This window comes from Macaca nemestrina, chromosome 7 (assembly GCF_043159975.1).
Source record: "Macaca nemestrina isolate mMacNem1 chromosome 7, mMacNem.hap1, whole genome shotgun sequence".
Taxonomy (NCBI): Eukaryota; Metazoa; Chordata; class Mammalia; order Primates; family Cercopithecidae; genus Macaca; species Macaca nemestrina.
The window spans coordinates 57,255,821-57,272,216 of NC_092131.1; the positions used below are offsets into that span (position 1 = coordinate 57,255,821).

The 16,396-nt window shown below is 40.3% G+C and overlaps 1 protein-coding gene across 8 annotated transcripts in view; it reads left to right on the top strand.

Annotated features, from left to right (window-relative positions):
• Positions 1–16,396, top strand: part of LOC105481836 (ninein) — a 109,243-nt gene that overhangs the window by 65,330 nt on the left and 27,517 nt on the right. For 7 of the 8 annotated variants that reach the window (XM_011741604.2, XM_011741609.2, XM_011741610.3 and 4 more), the window contains 7 exons: positions 1,195–1,316; positions 2,744–3,246; positions 4,470–6,611; positions 8,194–8,319; positions 8,428–8,497; positions 10,312–10,527; positions 14,970–15,083. In XM_011741604.2, coding sequence (XP_011739906.2) covers positions 1,195–1,316; positions 2,744–3,246; positions 4,470–6,611; positions 8,194–8,319; positions 8,428–8,497; positions 10,312–10,527; positions 14,970–15,083 — 3,293 coding nt within the window. The remainder of the gene's footprint in view (positions 1–1,194; positions 1,317–2,743; positions 3,247–4,469; positions 6,612–8,193; positions 8,320–8,427; positions 8,498–10,311; positions 10,528–14,969; positions 15,084–16,396) is intronic. The other variant, XM_011741615.2, reaches the window with a different exon arrangement.

The following is a 16,396-nucleotide window of genomic DNA, read 5'->3' on the forward strand; positions in this document are numbered from 1 at the left end:
AACTTTCCCCAGTGCTACTTGGGATAGGAGTGTCATTCTTACACACGTTGTTTTTCCTCCTCTTACTGCAGAATAATTAACAGATTGGGAAGGGAGGAGACGAAGAGGCCTTAATACCTCCCTTCTGATTCTTAGCTCATTCTAGTCTGAGGATCTCACAATATGATATATCTCAGCAGCTGTTATGGACTTTTCCATAGATGGCCAAGTGTTGGGGTTGTTCCTCATGGGGACAAGAAGCTGTACCATCGTGGTGTGGCTCACCCTGAGTGTTACTTCTCAGTTGGGAATATGCCATCAAATATGAAGGGAAGACCCAAAGCAAGACTGCCAGTTGCAGCTGCTAGACCTATACCCAAGAAAGTTCCTTTCTCCCATCTGCCTGTGTATCCCCACATGCAAAGCTATTTTGGGTCCCACTGCCTTAAGAGATTAGTCATAATCTTTTCTTCTATATACAAGCTCAGCCCCCAACTTATGCTTCGCATTTTTAGTGTCATTCTTAGTCATCATCATGGGCAGTTGCAGAGATGAGCTTATGCGTGAGTTAAGAATTTCTACCCACAACTGCCTGTATCCTGGTTCCTAACCTATGCCCTATTTTTTAAAAATTTAGCTGATAATTTAAAATGGGGATCTACCCACACTCCAGGAAATTCATAGGAAATAGCCAGTCTTCTGTAATTTTGGGTGATAGGTTGTGGATAGTGTAACCCATGAAGCTAACTCCTCAGGGCATAACAACTAGTATGCTGGCCATTCATTTTCCTGCCACATCGTCATTCAGTATTTGTTGGATGGGTAGGAGTCTGGTTGGTTTGATCAAACTACCTCATGCTATTACCTCAATTTGCAGCAGTTTCATTAGGAGGTAGCCACCTTTAAGCAACAATTTCCACCCCCACCACCACCTACTGTTCTAAGAGATGGATTCTATTAAGGTTTTTTCCACTGCCTGTAGCTGAAAGAATCTGTTCACCTTCATTTCTTCTTGTTTGCCCTAATGCTTGAAAAGAGAAAAGACTTCTCTTGGCCTCTGTTAATTTCCTACTTTCCTGATTTCCTATTAGTTCACATCTGTGGCAGTTCAGGCTGAAAACAATTCCTTAGTTAAACTGGATGTCCCTCCTCAGATGCCACATTGTGTTATTGAAAGAACCTGCTGCAGGATCTATGCGTCCCATGTGTTTTCAGGGCTCGGTTCTGAAGAATGCAATCCATTGAATATGAGCATTGAGGCAGAGCTGGTCATTGAACAGATGAAAGAACAACATCACAGGGACATATGCTGCCTCAGACTGGAACTCGAAGATAAAGTAAGTCCTTCCCACCAATCCACTTCTCTAATTTCTTTTGGCTCTGACAGCCTTATGTGTGTAGGGCATTTCCAATTCCTTTTTCTCATAGAGCAGCACATTCTATGTTGGGAACCCACATGCTCAGGATGGTTTTGTAGGGTGATAGCCAGGCCCTTTTTTTTCTGGAGAGTTTCTCCAAAATGTAATATCTTCAGCCCTGGCAATCGTGGAACTTGAAGCTTGAAACCCATTATATTATCTCTCAATTTATTTTTTAAAAACATCTCAATGAAACCAAAAACAGCCCTTTGATGTTGCATTGCCTACTAAATTAGGTACAAGTTCTGAACCTTGGCCTCTAAACTCTTTACCATGAGGCTTCAACTTACGTTTCCAGTTTTCTCTTACACCATTCTTTTGAGTTACCTTATCCTCCAGCTGAACTGGGTAATTCCCAGTTGTCCATCAAACTCTGTCCTCTTTTTCTTGTGCTGTTACAAACTATGCTGACATTAGTTTCTTTCTGCCTCTTGAAAGTCTACTTACCCTTCAGGATTTATATCTAATGCTGCCTCTTGCATGAAGCCATTCTTGAATTTCTCCAACTAAAATGTGATTTTTCCCTCCACTGAATCCCTGGGTTACATGGTAGCTGTTTTTTCTATACCTTTTATTTTCTGCCGCCTACTATACTTATAGTTGTCATATCCATGTCTAGACTGGTTTCTCCTGGATAGCAGGGACCATGTCTTACCCAGAGTATTATGTTCTGAGGCCTGCAAGTACCTGATAGGTGTTCAATAAATATTTGAATTTAATTAAATATTTTAAGACACAGCTGGATACAGTGGCTCACGCCTGTAATCCCAACATTTTGGGAGGTCGAGGTGGGCAGACCACTTGAGCCTAGGAGTTCAAGGCCAGTCTGGGCAACATGGTGAGACCCCATCTCTACAAAAAAAAAAAAAAAAAATTTAGCAGGTCAAGGTGGTGTGTGCCTGTAGTCCCAGCTACTCAGGAGGCTGAGGTGGGAGCATTGCTTGAGCCCAGGAGATGGAAGGTTGCAGTGAGCCATAATCATGCCATTGTACTCTAGCTTGGGTGACACAGTGAGAACCTGTCTCAAAAAATATGTGTTTCAAGACTTAAGTTTACAGTTGGAAAGGATGCACGGGAAGACAGAGGGTAGCTATGTGTAACGGCTGCTCAGTTCTTAATAGAGCTGTTCAGAGACTAATAAAATTCAGCCAATTCAAAGAGATATGTAAACCATGTCTGACTTAAATATCTTACTTAAAGTGTTGAATTCAGTTACTTTAAAACAAGATCAGGAAATGAGAAATGTCTTGTAGGAAAAAAAAAAAAAAGTACTTGCTGCTCCATCACTGTGCTTTCAGTGGCCTTGAGCTGAGTAATCTTGTGTTGCTGTCACTCTCTGCCTTCAGGTGCACCATTATGAAAAGCAGCTGGATGAAACCATTGTCAGCTGCAAGAAGGCACAGGAGAACATGAAGCAAAGGCACGAGAATGAAATGCACACCTTGGAAAAACAAATAAGTGACCTTAAAAATGAAATTGCTGAACTTCAGGGGCAAGCAGCAGTACTCAAGGAGGCACATCATGAGGCCACTTGCAGGCATGAGGAGGAGAAGAAACAACTGCAAGAGAAGCTTGAGGAGGAAAAGACTCACCTGCAGGAGAAGCTGAGGCTGGAACATGAGATGGAGCTCAAGGCTAGACTGGCGCAGGCTCAAGCAAGCTTTGAGCAGGAGAGGGAAGGCCTTCAGAGTCGCGCCTGGACAGAAGAGAAGGTGAGAGGCTTGACTCAGGAACTAGAGCGGTTTCACCAGGAGCAGCTGACGAGCCTGGTAGAGAAGCACACTCTTGAGAAAGAGGAGTTAAGAAAAGAGCTCTTGGAAAAGCACGAAAAGGAGCTTCAGGAGGGAAGGTAAGATAGTGAAGGGAAACGGAGCTACCTGTGCTGCCATCCCTCAGGGCATTAGAAGTGCCAGTTGCAGCTGGGCGCAGTGGCTCACGCCTGTAATCCCAGCACTTTGGGAGGCCGAGGTGGGGGGATCATGAGGTCAGGAGATCAAGACCATCCTGGCTAGCACGGTGAAACCCCGTCTTTACTAAAGATACAAAAAAAAATTAGCTGGGCGTGGTGGCGGGCACCTGTAGTCCTACCTACTTGGGAGGCTGAGGCAGGAGAATGGCATGAACCCAGGAGGCGGAGCTTGCAGTGAGCTGAGATCGTGCCACTACACTCCAGCCTGGGCGACAAAGCGAGACTCCGTGTCAAAAAAAAAAAAGTGCCAGTCGCTTAAGAGACTTGGAGAAATCAGAAGGCATAGTAGCCCATTGATTGAGTAGATTCTTTTAAATATTTTTTACTACTTTTGCCATTGTTTTGATGTGAACCTACCTTGGGATGATTGGAACTGTTTTTATTTTGTTATGTTTGTAAAAGAGGAAAGTATTCCTTGTATTCAGATTTATTGTATCTTATAAGGCTCAAGAGGAGGATAAGATTATCCCTAAAGTGGCTCCTTCCTAGTTCAATCATGTTGCTTTCTGAGAAAAGCTAAACTGGACCCCAGGCAAGATTACATTTCCTACCAGAGTTAAGAAACAGCACTTCGTGCTTACCTTCCTCATGTGAAGTCCCAGGTTTGTTTGAGGACTTTGTTTCATCACATCCTGATTGACTTGGTGCTACTTTGTTAAATAAGAAGCAAAAGCAGAATGAATTTGTTAATATGTGTCATTTATGTGACTGATATCCTATAATGCATGCTTAATTAACATGAAGGAATGGTATATATTTCCCAAGTTACGGATTAGATTAATATGCATTTGGTCTTTTGTCTTTGGTTTAAAAATCCATAAACAAATACATCCAGGAGTATGCCAGAGAAATTAGTTTCTAAGATTTCCCCCTAGCTCCAGAGAGAGGTAAGTCTTTTAAATGAATTATGGCTGCCAGTCTTAGCTTTCAGAAATGAGATCCCTTTCCAGTATAAATGAATCACACAGGAGTAAGTTAAGACCATTTTTAGGGAGTATGTCAGTTGTTTGCTTAGCAGCTTTCTCAGTGCATGGGAAAATGGTTTTTGTTTGCTTCTGGAGTTGGCGGCAGTTTCAATAATGCTGTATGTTGACTATATTTAGGGAAAAAATGGAAACAGAGTGTAATAGAAGAACCTCTCAGATAGAAGCCCAGTTTCAGTCTGATTGTCAGAAAGTCACTGAGAGGTGTGAAAGCGCTCTGCAAAGCCTGGAAGGGCGCTACCGCCAAGAGCTGAAGGACCTCCGGGAACAGCAGCGCGAGGAGAAATCCCAGTGGGAGTTTGAGAAGGACGAGCTCACCCAGGAGTGTGCGGAAGCCCAGGAGCTGCTGAAAGAGACTCTTAAGAGAGAGAAAGCAACTTCTCTGGTCCTAACGCAGGAGAGAGAGATGCTGGAGAAAACATACGAAGAACATTTGAACAGCATGGTTGTCGAAAGAGAGCAGCTACTCCAAGACCTGGAAGACCTAAGGAATGTATCTGAAACCCAGCAAAGCCTGCTGTCCGACCAGATTCTCGAGCTGAAGAGCAGTCACGAGCGAGAACTGAGGGAGCGCGAGGAGGCCCTGTGCCAGGCAGGGGCCTCGGAGCAGTTGGCCAGCCAGCGGCTGGAAAGACTAGAAATGGAACATGACCAGGAAAGGCAGGAAATGATGTCTAAGCTTCTGGCCATGGAGAACATTCACAAAACAACCTGTGAGAAAGCAGATCGAGAAAGAGCTGAGATGAGCACAGAAATCTCCAGACTTAAGAGTAAAATAAAGGAAATGCAGCAGGCAGCATCTCCTCTCTCCACGCTTCAGAGTGGTTCCCAGGTGATAGGAGAGGAGGAGGTGGAAGGAGATGGAGCCCTGTCCCTGCTTCAGCAAGGGGAGCAGCTGTTGGAAGAAAATGGGGACGTCCTCTTAAGTCTACAGAGAGCTCATGAACAGGCAGTAAAGGAAAATGTGAAAATGGCTACTGAAATTTCCAGATTGCAACAGAGGCTACAAAAGTTAGAGCCAGGGTTAGTAATGTCTTCTTGTTTGGATGAACCAGCTACTGAGTTTTTTGGAGATACTGCGGAACAAACAGAGCCGTTTTTGCAGCAAAATCGAACGAAGCAAGTACAAGGTGTGACCAGGCGGCATGTCCTAAGTGACCTGGAAGATGATGAGGTCCGGGACCTGGGAAGTACAGGGACGAGCTCTGTTCAGAGGAAGGAAGTCAAAATAGAGGAGTCTGAAGCTTCAGTAGAGGGTTTTTCCGAGCTTGAAAACAGTGAAGAGACGAGAACTGAATCCTGGGAGCTGAAGAATCAGATTAGTCAGCTTCAGGAACAGCTAATGATGTTATGTGCGGACTGTGATCGAGCTTCTGAAAAGAAACAGGACCTACTTTTTGATGTTTCTGTGCTAAAAAAGAAACTAAAGATGCTTGAGAGAATCCCTGAGGCTTCTCCCAAATATAAGCTGTTGTATGAAGATGTGAGCCAAGAAAATGACTGCCTTCAGGAAGAGCTGAGAATGATGGAGACACACTATGATGAGGCACTAGAAAATAACAAAGAACTCACTGCAGAGGTTTTCAGGTTGCAGGATGAGCTGAAGAAAATGGAGGAGGTCACTGAAACATTCCTTAGCCTGGAAAAGAGTTACGATGAGGTCAAAATAGAAAATGAGGAGCTGAATGTTCTGGTTTTGAGACTTCAAGGAAAGATTGAGAAGCTGCAGGAAAGCATGGTCCAGCGGTGTGACTGCTGCTTATGGGAAGCCAGTTTAGAGAACCTGGAAGTCGAACCTGATGCAAATATACTCCAGCTCAATCAGACACTGGAAGAGTGTGTGCCCAGGGTTAGGAGTGTACATCATGTCATAGAAGAATGTAAGCAAGAAAACCAGTACCTTGAGCAGGGGAATACACAGCTCTTGGAAAAAGTAAAAGCACATGAAATTGCCTGGTTACATGGAACAATTCAGACACATCAAGAAAGGCCAAGAGTACAGAATCAAGTTATACTGGAGGAAAACACTACTCTCCTAGGCTTTCAAGACAAACATTTTCAGCGTCAGGCCACAATAGCAGAGTTAGAACTGGAGAAAACAAAGCTACAGGAGCTGACTAGGAAGTTGAAGGAGAGAGTCACTATTTTAGTTAAGCAAAAAGATGTACTTTCTCAAGGAGAAAAGGAGGAAGAGCTGAAGGCCATGATGCATGACTTGCAGATCACCTGCAGTGAGATGCAGCAAAAAGTTGAACTTCTGAGGTAATGTATGTACCTTCTAGACGTCACGAATCCCACAGAGCCTCACCAGATCTAACTTCCGTTGCTTGCTGTGTCTAGAGAAACTAACCTATTAGTCTTCAAGAAGAGAGCAGTACTCTCTAGACTTCCTTCTGCTTCTGTGCTGTATTAACAAATAAAATAACCTTGTTTAGGAGGCATTCCCTTCCTCTGTAGCAAACAAATGTTCATATGGGGTGTGAAAGTTCACAATGGCCAGTGTTTGCTATTTAACCATATGCATCCTCAATGTACCTCTTTAACTTTTTTCTAGCACTTACTTCATTTGGCTAAGTGTTACTTTCCTCATTTTGAGGAAACACATTATATACAAATGAATGACTTTTTGTGTATTATTAACTTAGTAGATAAGAACTCATTTCTTGTGCTAATATAGAAAAAATGTTCTGTCTTTATAGTTTTGTGCTCATATCACTTGAAGCACATGCTGATAACACATAAACAGTGCAAATGGCCAGGCACCACGGCTTACGTCTGCAATCTCAACTCTTTGGGAGGCCAAGGCAAGAGGATTTCTTGAGGCCAGGAGTTTCCAGATGAGCCTAGGGAACATAGCAAGACTGCCTCCACAGAAAAATAAAATGTTTGCTGGGTGTGGTGGTGCAAACCTGTGGTCCTGGCTACTTGGGAGGCTGAGGTGGGCGGGTTGGGTTGCTTGAGCTTGAGAGGTCAAAGCTGCAGTGAACCATGATCATGCCATTGCACTCCAGACTGGGTGACAGAGTAAGACCCTGTCTCTTAAAAAAAAAAAAAAAGAGAGAGAGAGACAAAACAAAACAGTGGAAATTTATCTTAGAACATATAATTTGAGGAGCCTCCAGATTCTAATAAATATGCTTGAAAAGCAGAGATAAAGGTAGAACTAATTTGAACCACTGTCCACTTGACATTGTAAAATATAATTGCATAGTCTTCCAGCAAATTTGTTTAAAAAAAAACAAAAAACTTGTAAACTATTAAAGGATGTTTGAAATGTCTCTGGAATAATTTAATTCTGAATATAGTTTTTCCTCTTCTTCAGACCATTTTTAGTCCTAAAAATCAGAATATAATGAGATGAATAAAATCACGAAGTAAACAGTGTACGTATTTCATTATGGCCCTTTGATTTACATAGAGAATTTTCTTTCCCTAGGTACCCAGGGGCCTAAAACTAAGCTAATATAGCTTTGTAACGTGGCTTATGTGTATTCAGAACAGGTAGGACTTGAGACTGAGATAAATGAAGTCATTTGCTCAAAGCAGTATGCTTGCCATTGAGAAAAATCAACAACCAGAATGAGCATTGAGTCTCGATTCATTTCTCCAGGCTTAAGGTTTTTTTAGTTACACTTCTCTAACATCTTTTAGTGAAATTCTTACTTCCCAAAAGAAATGTGTCAATATGTCATAACTTGATTTCCAAGTACTAAGAGACTACTAATTTAGACTTTTCTCTTTAACTGGCATTGAATACTCATCCTTTTGGAAGTTACTAGAAAATATTTTCCAAAGATGCCAGATGACTGCCTTGTAACTATTTTTTTCAATCTCTGTGCTTCAGATATGAATCTGAAAAGCTTCAACAGGAAAATTCTATTTTGAGAAATGAAATTACTACTTTAAATGAAGAAGATAGCATTTCTAACCTGAAATTAGGGAAATTAAATGGATCTCAGGAAGAAATGTGGTAAGACATATACTTACATTTTCCTAAGACATTTTTGCAAAGACTAAAATTCTTTTACATCAACTTTTAAAGTCTAACCGTTAAATTTTATTTTCATCATTCCTTTAGGCAAAAGACGGAAACTGTAAAACAAGAAAATGCTGCAGTTCAGAAGATAGTTGAAAATTTAAAGAAACAGGTAAGGAATACTTAATATTTCTCAATGTTTTTTGACTCCAAAATTTTCCCTTTTTTTGAAATTTATAAATTTACAGCACACGGTAATGAATAACGTATAGCTAATGATGGGAAGGTTGTAAATTCTGAATTTGAAAATGGAAACTTACCTCATACTAACTCTAAACTTAGTTTCCTGTTTTATGTTAAATAATGTATATATTATTCTAGGCCCTAAGTGCTTAATAAAGCTTTATAATCAGCAGAGTTGGGGAGGTGATACCTCTAAAACCATACCTACGAAATATTAGCTCTAGCCTTTGTACAGTTTCAGTTAATGTTAGCCCTCCCTTTTTCTTCATGATTGAAAGCAGAAAGTTAAGGACAGAATTTCACATATACAGAATGCCAGCTAATCAGCATATCATTTCACAGAATTACAATTTATTTAGATAGCTGGTGCCATTCAGTGCTCAATTTGTGTAATCTTACAACATGCAGTTATAAAAAGGGAAGGCCGTTTAAGAATCTGTCTGAAGCAGTCAAAAGACAAGGACATATTGGGAAAGAGTATTTTCAGCACTTGAAATAGACAAGGTGTTAACATCCAAAATGTATTTTGGACTCTTACAAATAAATGGGAAAATCCAGTTGAAATATAGGCAGTCTATGTGAATGGTCAAGTCACAGGAAAAAAAAAAGAATACAAAAGATGGTTAGCCTTATTAGTGATTAGAGAAGTGCAAATTCAGTGTGTTTCTTTTTTAACCTATTGAATTAGCAAAAAGTTATCTAGTATTTAAAAGGATGTGAGGAAATGACTGTGCCCATGCATTGTTGTTAGGATTATAAGGTGGTAGCACTGTGAGGAAGACATATTGGAGGTATCTGTTGAAACAGTAATGAACATATGTATGTATACAGATCTTCTAACCTAGCAATCCTACTTCTAAAAAATAATTCTAAATACAAAATGCTACCATGTATAAATGGATTTTCTAAAAGATCCATTTAAAAGAAATAATGATTTTAAAAACTTTATCAATGTGGGAACAGATAAATGCATTATGGAATATCTTACTACATGGAATATCCTATAGCCAATCAAAAGTAGAGTATGTGGTGGCTGCTGAACACACTGACTTGGAAAGAGTCTTTTTTTTTGAGACGGAGTTTCACTCTTGTTGCCCAGGCTGGAGTGCAATGGCGCGATCTCAGCCCACTGCAACTTCTGCCCCCTGGGTTCAAGCGATTCTCGTCTCAGCCTCCTGAGTAGCTGGGATTACAGGCACACGCCACCACGCCCGGCTAATTTTTGTATTTTTGTAGAGATGGGGTTTCATCATATTGTCCAGGCTGGTCTTAAACTCCTGACCTCAGGTGATCCGCCTGCCTCGGCGTCCTGAAGTGCTGGGATTACAGGCGTGAGCCACCGTGCCTGGCCTGGAAAGAGTCTTTAAGATATTATAAGTAGAAAAAGAAAGCTGTCCAAACATAAAATTTCCAAATTTTTGCTAAAGAGAAGAAAAGAATCTGTATGTGTGTATGGGTTCTGTATATGCATAGAAAATGATCTGGAGGGACACGTATCCAGCTGTGGACAATGGGCTCCCCTGTAGAGTGGGGTTAGACTGAGTGTCTCACTTCTTCATACACTTCTGAATGGATTGAATTTGTAATAATGAGTGTGTATTATTTCTGTTTTGAAATATATATATATATATATTTTAAACTTTACATAGAGAGGGAAAAGACAATTATGTCTCTAGATCTGTTTTTTTTTTTTTAGCACAAGTAGGGTAACAAGTTTTAAAAACTTATTTTAATTTTAATTAGATTTCAGAATTAGAAATCAAAAACCAACAGTTGGATTTGGAAAATACAGAACTTAGCCAAAAGAACTCTCAAAACCAGGAAAAACTGCAAGAACTTAATCAACGTCTAACAGAAATGCTATGCCAGAAGGAAAAAGAGCCAGGAAACAGTGCATTGGAGGAACAGGAACAAGAGAAGTTTAATCTGAAAGAAGAACTGGAACGTTGTAAAGTGCAGGTATGGTCTGTAGCCATCCGGCAGCTTTTTTTTTTTTTTTTTTTTTTTTTTTTTGAGGAAATCCCAAGAAATAGAAGAAATGTTTGTATTAAACTTCCTTAAACATAAAGCCTTAGTAATTAAAACAGTATGGTCCTGGCACATGAACAGACAAGTAGATAAGTAGAATAGAAAGGCTAGAATTAGACCCAAATACAAATGGAAACATAGTATATAGCCAAGGCCGCTTCTCAACCCACTGGGGTAAAGATGGACTTTTTCATTAATGGTGCCCGAACAACTGAGTAGACATTTGGAAGCAGATAAAATTAGACCTGTATTTCATTCCATGCACAAGGATAAACTTAATTGGATTGGGAGACTTAATATAAAAAAATTAAACTATACAAATACTTGAAGAAAATATAGGTGAATTTGTCTTTAACCCTGGTGTAAAGAAAGGCTATTTAACTGTAACTCAAAAACCAGAGGCAATAAAAGAAAAAATTGCTTATATGTTAAAAAATATTTACATGGCAATAAAATACCATAAACAAAGTTAGAAGACAACTGACAAACTAGGAGAAAATATTCACAACATATACCACAGTAAAAAGGCCTAATATCCCTATTAGTAAAGAACTCTTAAAAATAGAGGGACATGGGACCAAAAATTTGATAGCAAAATGGGAGAAACATACGAACAAATAAATCACACACAGAAGATAAAAATGGGCCAGGCGTGGTGGCTCACACCTGTCATCCCAGCACTTTGGGAGACCAAGGCAGGAGAATAGCTTGAGCCTAGGAGTTCAATACCAGCCTTGACAACATAGCAAGACTCCATCTCTAAAAAAAGTTTAAAAATTGGCTAGGTGCAGTGGCGCACACCTGTGGTCCTAGCTACTCAGGAAGCTGAGGCCGGAGGATCCCTTGAGCCCAGGAGCTTGAGGCTGCACCACTACACTCTAGCCTGGGTGAGACCCTATCTCTAAATAATAAAATAAAATGATTAAAATGGCCCTCAAATCTATGGAAAAATGTTCAGAATCACTCATAAGTAGAGAAACGCAAATTAAAACAACACTGTTGTAAAATTTCTCACCTGTAAGACCGGCATCAGTTTTAAAATATGACAGCATGCTCTGTGGGCAAGGCTGTGGGGAAACAGACTCTTTCATACTTTGCTGGGAGAATGCAAACTGATCTGCCTTTTTGTAGGTGAATTTGACAATACCTAACAAAATTACATATGTACCTAGCTTTTGCCCTGGAAATCTCACTTCTAGGAATCTATCCCAACAATATGAAAACTCGTACGCAGAGGGTTACTCACCGCAGCACTGTTTCCAATTGCAAAATTGTGGAAACAACATAGATGCTGATATGTAGGAGAAGAGGTGAATAAATGTGGGGGGTATGTCCATACCATGAAGTAATACTGTGTAGCTGTTAAAGGAAGAAAAGAAATCCCTATTTATATGAAATGATTTCCAAGACATACTGTTAAGTGAAAAAAAAGTGCAAAAAAGTTATCTATAGAATGCCTTTGTGTGTATTAGAAAGGGATATTAAAAATACATGTCTGCTCATTTGTGCAAAAGAAACATAAGAATGATAAACCAGAAACTAAAAAGGACGGATGGGAAAGGGATGGAACAGAGGAATGAGAATGCGCTAGAAGGGACAAGAAAGGCCAGTGACACTTCTCTGAGTTTATCTTTTCATATAGCTCTGACTTAGAACCACAATGATGTTTCACATACTCTTCACTTACCCCCAAAATAAGTACACAAGTAAAACTAATCAATATGGTAGTGGTGGAGGAAGAAACCCAATGGGAGCACATACATGAACAGATGAGCCTAACTGTATTATAAATGGATAATATAACCACACTGGGGAAGAAAACAATCATCTTAAGTAATTCAGAAATTAGTATCTTGACTGGATACTATCCGGGCTAAAGACAAGATGAACTGTACCTACATGCTATGATAATCTAGTCAGTAAACAGGATTCTCATGAGAGGTATGGGTTAGTAATTCTGAAACTATATGTATTACTAGAATTGAACAAATAAGTAAATAGGTTGTGAGCAATAAGAACTAGATTTCTCACCGTTGGAGAAGAAGTTGCAAGGGGGGCAATGGGGAATGCTAAGATGAGCCCTCTGATGTTAGATTGAGATCTATTTGTATAAATTCATGGTTTCTAACATATATAAAAATCTAGATAGATACAGAAACATAGATGTGTACATATGCATGGATTGCCCAGATCTTGGTTACTAAGTAAGCACCATTCTCTTATAAAAGGAACCAGGGTTCCTTGGAAAAATGATTCTAGGGCTGGGGCAGAGAAAATACAGGATAAGCCTGGAACATCTCATGGGGCCAGAAGGAAAAAGGTGTTTCTTTGAAAAAAAGACAGGACATGTCAAAAGGGCACAGGCCCCTAGCTGAAGGGGCTCCTAATGGCCAAAGCTGGAACAATTTGATCACCAAAATAAATGATAGTATACAATAAAATAATTATGAAATAAACATAGACTACAATAAATACCAGCCAGGGTATAGTGGCTCATGCCTGTAGTCCCAGCACTTTGTGAGGTCAAGGCAGGTGGATCACTTGAGCCCAGGAGTTTGCAGCCAGCCTGGCCAACATGGTGAAACCCCATCTCTACAAAGAATAAAAAAAAAATTAGCGGGGCATGGTGGCATGCCCCTATAGTCCCAGCTATTCAGGAGGCTGAGGCGGGAGAATTGCTTGAGCCCGGGAGGTTGAGGCTGCAGTGAGCCAAGACTGCACCACTGCACTTCAGCCTGGGCAGCAGAGTGAGACCTTGTATAGCCACCAAAAAAATTGAATAAATAAATATGAGTCCATATCGATATAAAAAAATTAAGCGGGGAGGGAAGACAACAGCTCTAATTCCAATAAATGAAGAAAATAGAAAACCATCATTAGGCAAACACCCCAGTAATAAAAGTTGTAGACAACATGCATTGATAGATGCTAGAATTAATAAGCAGAAGTTTGAGGAGAAACAGGATTTGTATAGCCTCAAAGTATCTCCTCCAAGAAAAAGACAGTAATTTTACAGTGTAGAAACATGCAAAACTTACCTTAGAAATCATGAAGTCTTTGTCCATACCTATGTCCTGAATGGTATTGCCTAGGTTTTCTTCTAGGGTTGTTAGGGTTTTAGGTCTTTTGTTTAAGTCTTTAATCCATCTTGAGTTGATTTTTGTATAAGGTATAAAGAAGCGTTCCAGTTTCAGTTTTCTGCATATGGCTAGCCAGTTTTCCCAACACCATTTATTAAATAGGGAATCCTTTCCCCATTGCTTTTGTCAGGTTTGTCAAAGATCAGATGGTGGTAGATGTGTGGCGTTATTTCTGAGGTCTCTATTCTGTTCCATTGGTCTATATATCTGTTTTGGTACTAGTACCATGCTGTTTTGGTTACTGTAGCCTTGTAGTAGAGTTTGAAGTCAGGTAGCGTGATGCCCCCAGCTTTGTTCTTTTTGCTTAGGATTGTTGTGGCTATATGGGCTTTTTGGTTCCATATGAAATTTAAAGTAGTTTTTTCTAATTCTGTGAAGAAAGTCTATGGTAGCTTGATAGAAACAGCATTGAATCTATAAATTACTTTGGGCAGTATGACCATTTTCATGATATTGTTTCTTCCTATCCATGAGCATGGAATGTTTTTCCATTTGTTTGTGTCCTCTTTTATTTCCTTGAGCAGTGGTTTGTAGTTCTCATTGAAGAGGACCTTCATGTCCCTTGTAAGTTGGATTCCTAGGTATTTTTATTCTCTTGGTAGCAATTGTGAATGGAAGTTCACTCATGATTTGACTATTATTGGCATATAGGAATGCTTGTGATTTTTGCACATTGATTTTGTATCCTGAGACTTTGCTGAAGTCGCTTATCAGCTTAAGGAGATTTGAGCTGAGACAATGGGGTTTTCTTGATATACAATCATGTCATCTGCAAACAGACAATTTGACTTCCTCTCTTCCTATTTGAATACCCTTCATTTCTTTCTCTTGCCTGACTGAGAAAGAAATTCCTGGCCAGAACTTCCAACACTGTGTTGAATAGGAGTGGTGAGAGAGGGCATCCTTGTCTTGTGCCAGTTTTCAAAGGGAATGCTTCCAGCTTTTACCCATTCAGTATGATATTGGCTGTGGGTTTGTCATAAATAGCTCTTATTATTTGGAGATACGTTCCATCAGTACCTAGTTTATTGAGAGTTTTTAGCATGAAGTGGTGTTGAATTTTCCATGCCGTTTAAGTGGAAACTCTTTTACGTATAAGGATAAAAAATGGTCATAAAACAGTGTCATTGAGTTCATATTATTATTTCCTTCCTATGGCCTTTAATGAACTTAGTAAGTTTCCCCAGTCTAAATATGTATGTCTGTTATTTGACTTTTTTATTTTTCTCTTAGTCCTCCACTTTAGTGTCTTCTCTAGAGGCAGAACTCTCTGAAATTAAAATACAGACCCATATTGTGGAACAGGAAAACCTCCTTCTCAAAGATGAACTGGAGAAAATGAAACAGGTAAGGCTGTGTGCAGCTTAGGGGGGTTCACAGAACAATATGTACCTGGTGGGCTCCTGGTGGGCTGGTATTTCTAGCCACCAGTTGTCTTTTGTACCGAGTCCTATCAACTAGCTTGGTAGCTGAGGACTTGCTGCTTGGCAAAGTTGAGGACCTAAAGGGCAAAATCAGATTTGTAAAGGCTATTGCTAATTATCCATGCATCTAACTTATATATGTTGTACACTCTAAAATCCCCCCCCCCTTTTTTTTAAGACAGTTTCCTTCTTCCCTCTGTTGCCTAGGGTGGAGTGCAGTGGTACAATCTCAGCTCACTGCAACCTCTGGCTCCCAGGCTCAAGCAATTCTCGTGCCTCAGCCTCCCGAGCAGCTGGGATTACAGGTGCCCGCCACCACACCCAGATAATTTCTGTGTTTTTAGTAGAGGTGGGGTTTTGCCATGTTGGCCAGACTGGTCTCGAACTCCTGGGCTCAAGCAATCCATCCACGTCAGCCCCTAAAGTGCTGGGATTACAGGTGTGAGCCACTGTATCCAGCCCACTCTAAAATTCTATTATCATGAATGAATCCCAACCACTTCAGTTTAAGAAATTGTTGTTCTTTCACTCAGTCAGGTTATAGATAAAGTAACATATGTTTGTCTAAAAGGAGGGGGACTATCTTGCTTATAACTTTTCTAATTCTGTTCACACTGATTTGTGAGACACTGATGAAGCCGGTCCTTCTGCCTTTTTCTGTAGCAACTGAGGCATCAGTTCTAGAGCATGATGGCATGCAGTCTCACTTATGAATTTGGCTTTCAGAAGCCTATTTCAAAGTTTCAAAGGCTTAACTTTAGACCAGGCACAGTGGCTCATGCCTGTCACCCCAATACTTTGGGAGGCCAAGGTGGGCAGATCACTTGAGGCCAGGAATTTGAGACCAGTCTGGGCAACAGGACAAAACCACATCTCTACAAAAAATTAGCTGGGCGTAGTGGTATGCACCTGTAGTCCCAGCTACTCAGGAGGCTGAGATGGGAGGATCACCTGAAGTCAGGAAGTCAAGCCTCCAGTGAGCTGAGATTGCGCTGCTGTGCCCCTGCACTCCAGCCTGGGCGACAGAACACTCTGTCTCAAAAAAAATAAATAAATAAGAAAAAAGGCTTATTTTTAAATATGAAAATATGAAAGAGATCTCAACTTAAAAATTATGTCCTCCCATGGAGAAATGCATTGTTGGAAAAAAAATTGTGTCCTAAACATTGTCCTAATTTTCAGTATTTACAGGAGTCTTTCAATTGGAACAATACTGATTTATAGTAGGAAAATTTA